Below are 7,677 nucleotides of genomic sequence, written 5' to 3' on the forward strand. Positions count from 1 at the left end.
CAAAGTCTCTAGGACACGAAACAGGTAATTTTTTTTGGCAGTGCCCTTCGTAAAATATTTTGCGGTTGGAACAAAGGGGAGATGTAAAAAGTTTTGAGATAATTAAAATATGTGACTTCTGGCTCACATCGGAGAGAAAAATCAAGTATAACATCTTGCAAAAGGGCTTCCTATGAAACCAGAAAGATTTGTTTTGATGCAAAATGACTGGATGTTGTTCAAAATGACCTCTAGAACAGAGATTGGTTCAAATTCAGCTGGGAAGCTGCTTTGCAAGGAGAGGAACAGGCTCCCTGAATCCATAACATTTCAACCTGAACTCGTTTGCTCCTCAGCAGATATTTAAGCAAAATGCTTATGGATGAGCAGAAGGAGGGCACTGATGTGATTTGGAGGAGTCTACACAGAACACTCCTGGTCAGAAGGCAAAGATCAAATTTCCATGAAATCTACAGCTCTAGGGATTGTGAACTTGTGTTTTCAGATGGGAAGACGGGTACAATTCTTTAAGAAGGGGGAAGGTGGAAATGGCCCCATCCTACTGCTCTGAAATAGTGGTTGGTGGGCCTGTGGGTTACTGGGGTGAGTAACTGATGCATTAAACTCTTCTCACCAGATTAATTTATGGAGATGTGCAATATTTTTTTCACCGTGACCTTTTTGGGTTTGCTTTGACAATTTTTCTCTCTCTGAAAATTTAGGTTTGTAACCTGATGTGCAGCACATTAATCTGTTTACAAGGATAAATGAGTGAACATTGTTATTGTTTGGATCTCTTTCATGCAAAAGGAGAGGGGGACAGAACAGCCCCCTTCTCACCTCAGCATGCCCTAGTGAGTCACTTAAACTCTGCACAAGCTGAACCATCCAAACAATGTGACCCACTGCTGGGTTTTTTTCTTTTCTTTTTCTGAGCAGCTGACCCAGCTTCAAAGATGTGACTCATGGCACCTCCAGCACAAAGATCAGGAGTAGTTTCTGGGTCGATGCAAGAGCCCCACAGGACACAAGGAAGATGAGGATGGGAGGAACCTGGCTGGGTCTGCCCCTGGGACACCTGCTGGCTCTGGGACACAGGCACAAATGGAGAACCATGGTATTTAAAAAACCCCTCTTGTTGTTATTCTCTGTCACCTGACATGGACACATATCTGCTGCTTCTCCACTCGGGCTCGGTGGGTCTAAATCATGGTTTGTGAGACGCCGAAAATGGGGAGGAGGTTTGAAGCATCAACCAAGGTAACCTGGATGTGCTTGTGTGGGTTTCTGAGGATACAGTGGCTTAGGGGGAAGACTAAAGTAAACAGGAGTGTGAATTTGATGGCCAGCAGAACATCTTGTGGGGATGGCATGAGGAGAAATGAGTGTGGTTGACTGCCCTGAAACAGGCAGCTTCCAAGCAGAGATGCCCTGGCTTTGAATCCCTATGCAGGGGGTTTGGTGCACAACACTGAAAGGAGACAGTTACTACTGAAAGGAATTAGATATTGTTTTTATTAATGTGCTGTTCTTTCCTGCTTCTTTCAGATGGATTTCAGAAAGTTCAGGCTGTTTTTTTGCCTCCTCGGGCTCAGCTGTGGCAGCTTCTGGTTTTTTTACAACTGGACCGAGTTCTGCGTGTTCTGTGAGAACAGCCAAGGTTACCTGTTCCCCACAGAGCCTTTCAGGAGGATAGAAGGAAACTTCTCCCAGCTCCCAGACATCGACTGCCACAAGGACCCTCCTTTCCTCGTCCTGCTTGTGGCATCCTCGTGCCAGCACCTGGATGCCAGGATGGCCATCCGGCAGACCTGGGGCAAGGAGAGGACAGTCGCCGGGAAGCGCCTGGTGACCTATTTCCTCCTGGGAAGCACTGTGGATCCCAGCCAGCAGGCTGACATCGCTGCTGAGGGCCAAAAGTACAGAGACATCATCCAAAAGAACTTCTCAGACACTTACTACAACCTGACTTTGAAGACCATGATGGGAATGGAGTGGGTTCACAGGTTTTGTTCCCAGTCCAGCTTCGTGATGAAAACCGACACAGACGTGTTTGTCAACGTTTTTTACCTCACTGAGCTGCTTCTAAGGAAGGAGAAGGCCACTGGGTTCTTCACAGGCTTTTTAAAACTGCATGAGTACCCCATAAGAAGAAGAGGGAGCAAGTGGTACGTGAGTAGGGAAGAGTATCCAGGAAAGACCTACCCACCCTTCTGTTCCGGGACTGGATATGTTTTATCCAGTGATGTTGCCAGTCAGATCTATCATGTTTCTGAGAGCGTTTCGTTCATTAAGCTGGAGGATGTGTTCATAGGACTGTGCCTTGCCAAACTAAAAATCAGGCTGGAGGAGCTCCATTCAGAGCAGACGTTTTTTCCAGAAAGGATCAGGTTCTCCGTTTCCCGCTTTAAGAAAATCGTGATGTGCCACGAGGTGGAACCACCCGAGCAGCTGAGCTACTGGAACCACTTGGTGACAGAAAACCATGGAGAGGTGCTCTAGCACCTTCCCTGCCGGAATTAACACACTGAAATCAATCCTTTGCTTTTACAGGGCTGCTCTTGACCCCAGCAAAACTCCCAGTTAACTCCAGGTCCAGCACGTTAGAGACTTTTTAAATGGTTATTTTAATCATAGAGTTATTAAGGTTGGAAGAGACCTAAAAGATCATTAAGTCCCCCCTTGGACCTTATGAACTAACCCATTGTACTGAGTGCCACATCCAGTCATTCCTTGAACACCTCTAGAGATGGGGACTCCACCACGTCCCTGGGAAGCCCCTTCCAAGGCCTGGCCACTCTTTCCAGGAAGAAATTCTCAATTTCTGCCCAAGAACATGCAAATCCCTTTCTCTCCCACTCACTCCATTGCATCCCTTCTCTACACAATTATTATTTTCTGGAAGATCCAGGCCTGCAGCCCTGCCCTCCAAATCCTGCTGCTAAAGGACTGGGAACGTTCCTGCAGTGCTAAACTTAAGTCAAAGCACTTTTTGTTCAGAGACTAAAATTTGCACCATCCTCCTGGTGGCCCCTGATAGATTCCTGCACCCATCTGTGCAGGTATTTAAGGAGTGGTATTTGGAGCTGTCAGGATGCTCCTCTCCTGGCAGAGGGAACCACAGCCCTGCCCTTGCAGCGGGCTCTGTGTGGGCAGAGCTGCATCCTGGCACAGATCCCTCCTTCAGTCTCCACACAGGGTTTTTTTTGCAGAGATGGAAGAGTTTTCCCATGCAATGCTCTCGGGACAACCTTGGCGACTGCAGGTCACCTGGTGAACATGTAAAGCTGCTTCATCTGTTCCTTTGGATGTGTCTCCTGCTGAAAATACCTGTGGTGGAGCCAGTGGAGGGTGTCTTTGATTAAAATAGACCCCAGAGACACCTTTTATATTTGTGGCTCACTTTGATTGCCTGAAAGCTTCTGTAAATGGTTTCCCAAGGCTAAACTAGAGTCACTTAAGGTGATTTAGACATTTTTTTGCTGTGAGAAACTGGGCACGTGAGGGAGAAGACAGGAGGATTTTTGTCTTTTAAACAAGACCCAGAGGGATAATGTGCTCAAGTGATTCCTCAGGCTGGGAGCCCTGTTTCTCCTTTCATTCCCAAGCAAAGATCATGAAATCTCTGGGATGTTTGTAGATTCCAGAGGCAAAGAATTGAGTCTTTACAGTAGAAGATGCGAAAAATACTTTTGGGCTGTGAGGAGGGAGAAAGGAGCTCCTAAATCCTGCCTTATGCTCCTCTTTTGATTTTCTTTCTCACACAGGAAAGGTCAGTTTTATCAGCAAAGAAGTAGCAAATGCCTGTAATATGTGTGAAATGTTATTTTTTTTTTCTCAGGGAGCAGTAAAAGTGGAGCTGTTCCCAAGGGGAAAGTGGTCTGGGAGCTGAGGAGATTTGACAACTAGAAAGGCTCATCCCCACACACCCACACGAGGGAGCAGGAGGAAAGACAGGGAAAGAGATTTTATTACTTTATTTTTATTGTTTCTTTTTATTTTTATGGGTGTTGGACTGTTCAGGTGTCTCTTTTTACTTGCCTGTGTCTGAAGAGCAGGACAAATATTTTCAGCAGGAATATGCCCCAATCTGAAAAGTGTTTAGTAACAGTAATAATATATTATTTATTCTCTTCTGCTGTGGAGTAACCTGAGCTCATGCACTGATTTTTGACCACTGATGATGAAAAAAATATATTTATTTGTTTGGCAGAAGAATAACCTTCTTCATTTTAATCTTCTTTATTAAACTTTAACTATTTTATTAAAATAAATGAAATATTTAAACAACTCAGTTTTATTTAAAATTCAGCTATTTTCTGAATACTTTTGCGGCTGGTGAGATGGGTCAGGCTTTTTAATCCCCGTTCTTTCCATGTAACCTGCAGAAATGCCTTTTGCCATTCACTGCCCTTGTGCCCAAGGTGCAGGCTGGCTATTCCTTTAATTTATGGAAAAATGGTGAGCAAAAGGAATGCTTCCTGGTCTTTCCTAACTCCCTGTCTTGTGGGATGGAGGATCTGTGAGCTGGGACAGCATAAGCAGCCCGATGTCATCTTGGCCTCTTCTTGNGTGGGTATTTTTCTTGGCAAACAACGACTCCCTCCATGTTGTTAAACCATTGAAAATAGCTAATAAGGTTTTACTTAATTAAATGGCTCAAGGCCTCACAATGCTGGTCGTCACTTTTTCCCTTCGCCTCGCACGGCTGTGACATCCCAGATGGGAATTACCCCGCCCTGCTCTGGACAGGGAGTGTACTGAGAGCGGCTGCAGAGCTACTGATAAATAATAATAATAATAATAATAATAATAATATAATAATCCTGCAGTTGCTTGTAGGTCTTACTTCCAGCTCTGTGCCTGCTGCCAGCTTTGTCCCAGCTGGCAGGACCAGTCCAGCTGTGCAATCCCAGGGATCTTTGTCTCCATTTGCATGTGGGTGTGTTGAGCTGTTCACCTCCACGGGGCGTTGACATCCAAGAGCTGTGGTGGCTCCTGCAGCTTCTGCTCTTCCCTCAGGCTGAGGCTGTGGGAGAGGAGAAAGTTTCCCTTCAGGAGCCAGAATGTTGGGTTGTTTCCCTGGACTGTGGCTGCTTGTGAGTGGCACTAAGATATGTCCCACCCCAGCAGTTTGGGGCTTTGTATCAGCATAAAAAAAGTTACCCCTGAGGGCCAAGTTCTGCTTGACCTCTTGGCTGTGGCTTTTACTTTAGTTCAGGAGTGTTCCCAATTACTTGGATACAGCCACTAACTGGGAAGATGGTGCTATTCTCTCTTAATCACTTCTGCAGACTCTACCACTACATCTTTGGGGCTAAATTCAAGTGCAAGATGTCCCTGCCCAGTAGGTGATTTTTATGGTCCCTTCCAACCCAACCCGTTCTGTGATTCTATGAAATTCAGCTGCTCTGCTGAGGAATAAGGTCCTCAGGAATGGTCTAAGAAACCATCCCATTCTGGAGCCTGTTTCCACTGATTATATGTTGCCAAGCCTCTGATGGCCTATCTATAAGCATTTTGCTTAAATCTTTGCTGAGGATCAAATGAGTTCAGATTGAAGTGTTATGGATTCAGGGAGCCTGTTCCTCTCCTTGCAAAGCAGCTTCCCAGCTGAATTTGGTTGAGAACTGGCTGGTTTAGAACTGATTTTGGTTGCTGCACATAATTTTTCTCCACGCCTGATTTTCTCTGTGCTCACATCAATTAGAAATTGATTCTGTAATTCGTAGAATCAAAGAATTGTTTAGGTTGGAAAAGATCTCCAAGATCATCCAGTCCAACCATCAACCCAAGACTGCCAGGTCCACCCCTAAACCATGTCCCTTAGCACCACATCTACACTTTTTTTTGAGCACCTCCAGGGGCAGTCATTCCACCACTTCCTTGGGCAGCCTGTTCCAGTGCTTGAACACCCTTCTTGTGAAGAAATTTTTCCTAAAGTCCAAGTTAAACCTCCCCTGGTGCAACTTGAGGCCGTTTCCTCTTGTCCTGTCACTTGTTACCTGGGAGAAAAGACCAATCCCCACCTTGTCACAACCCCCTGAGCCTCTTTTTCTCCAGAGTAAACCCCCCCCCCCAGCTCCCTGGGTTGCTTTAAATAAGAATATGTTGAATTAACAATAATTAGACCTGCTGGAAAAGGTGATTTAAGAAAAGTAAATGATTGCATGTAAGGCAAATTCATTTATTTAAACAAAACCACTGAGCTAGTGACTTTATGAAATTAGCTTTTGCAGCTTAGGCCTCAGATCATGAATTTTAACACAATCAAAACAGTATTAGTGGCCTTTTGCTAAATTTTATATATTTTCCTATGAAATACCATCACAAAGTGAACAGAAATATAACTGGAACTGTAAACACAATACTGCAGTGTACATAGGCTTGTTTTTTAAGTTTTGTATGGGCTAATAAAAGAATTTAGGCTATTTGGGGGCAGTTTGTCTGTGAAAGCAGAGCCCTCCCCTAACATCTTTATGCTTTCTGGGTCAGAAGATCATTACATCATTTTTTTATGAATAGCTATGAAAAGGTCAGCTAAAAGTTACTCCATTGCTTCTCATTTAAATGGGGAGGAGTGAAGAATAACAGAGCTGACACAGAGTTGGTTAAAATTGTGTATCTCAACACACTCTATTTCTTCCAAGATCATTTTTTGAATACAGAAAAATTAATGTTTGATTGTTTTTTTTTCCCCACAACTTTCATCAACCAACATAGTTTAGAATAGCATTGTCCAAAATGTGCAGGAAGGATTTGGTCTCTCAGCTCCTCTGGTTCAGCCTTACCCAGGAGGTACAACCCTGCCAGGCACTTCTGGGAACACAGGGGAGATTTTTGTAATGAAACTTTTGCCTTCTGTCAGAGCTGAACAGAACACAAAGGGCTGCACTGGATCTGCCAGGAATGCTGCTCCTCTTGGGTTTGTGCAGGTCACTGTGTGATGTTGACGTAAAACATGTGAGAATGTTTGCATTATTGGCATAGAAGATGGGAATGTTGAGATATTCCATGAATGATATTTTAGTAAAGTATTTTGTTACCACAGTTTTGTGTGTTCACTTATCTTTCTGGTTGTGACTGTGTTAATATTTCGGGATGTGGTCAAGTTAAGTAAGGGGTTTGCTCTTTTTCCAGTCAAAATTAATAGAATCTTGGAATCATTTAGGTTGGAAAAGACCTTTAAGATCATTGAGTCCAACCACTAGGCCATCACTGAACCATGTCCCCAAGTGCCACATCTACATGGCTTTTAAATCCCTCTAGGGATGGTGGCTCCATCCTTTCCCTGGTAAGCCTGTCCCAATGCTTGACAATCCTTCCCAGGAAGAAATTCTTCCTAATATCCAGCGTAAACCTTCCCTGGCTCAAACTGATGACATTTCATCCTGTCACTTGTTGTCTGAGAGAAGAGACCGACACCCCCCAGCTCCCCACTGCTGTCAGGGAGTTGCAGAGCCAGAAACACAGAATCACAGAATCAGCTGGGTTGGAAGGGACCTCTGAGATCATCAAGTCCAACTCTTGATCCACTACCACTGTGCTTCCCAGCCCATGGCACTGATGCCACATCCAGTCTCAGCTTAAAAACCTCCAGGGATGGAGAATCCACCCCTTCCCTGGGCAGCCCATTCCAATGGCTGAGCACCCTCTCTGCAAAGAAATTCTTTCTAATCTCCAACCTAAACCTCCCCT

General features: G+C 44.6%; 1 protein-coding gene across 1 annotated transcript; it reads left to right on the forward strand.

The window, feature by feature from the left end:
• The first annotated feature begins 392 nt into the window (after positions 1–392).
• B3GALT5 (beta-1,3-galactosyltransferase 5) lies at positions 393–2,508 on the forward strand. Its single transcript, XM_008934741.4, has 2 exons — positions 393–1,096; positions 1,528–2,508. The coding sequence occupies exons 1-2, from the start codon at positions 1,016–1,018 to the stop codon at positions 2,479–2,481; spliced, it is 1,035 nt and encodes a 344-aa protein (XP_008932989.2). The 5' UTR covers positions 393–1,015; the 3' UTR covers positions 2,482–2,508.
• Positions 2,509–7,677: the final 5,169 nt, after the last annotated feature.

Source organism: Manacus vitellinus, unplaced genomic scaffold (genome assembly GCF_001715985.3).
Source record: "Manacus vitellinus isolate BGI_N305 unplaced genomic scaffold, ASM171598v3 scaffold_108_pilon, whole genome shotgun sequence".
NCBI classification, from domain to species: Eukaryota; Metazoa; Chordata; class Aves; order Passeriformes; family Pipridae; genus Manacus; species Manacus vitellinus.

Bases quoted from the DNA above. Each gene is read 5' to 3' on its own strand.
- B3GALT5 (XM_008934741.4), top strand. From the start codon at position 1,016: ATGAGGATGGGAGGAACCTGGCTGGGTCTGCCCCTGGGACACCTGCTG. The intron at 1,097-1,527 runs GTATTTAAAAAA...TGCTTCTTTCAG, and splicing joins GGCACAAATGGAGAACCATG to ATGGATTTCAGAAAGTTCAG.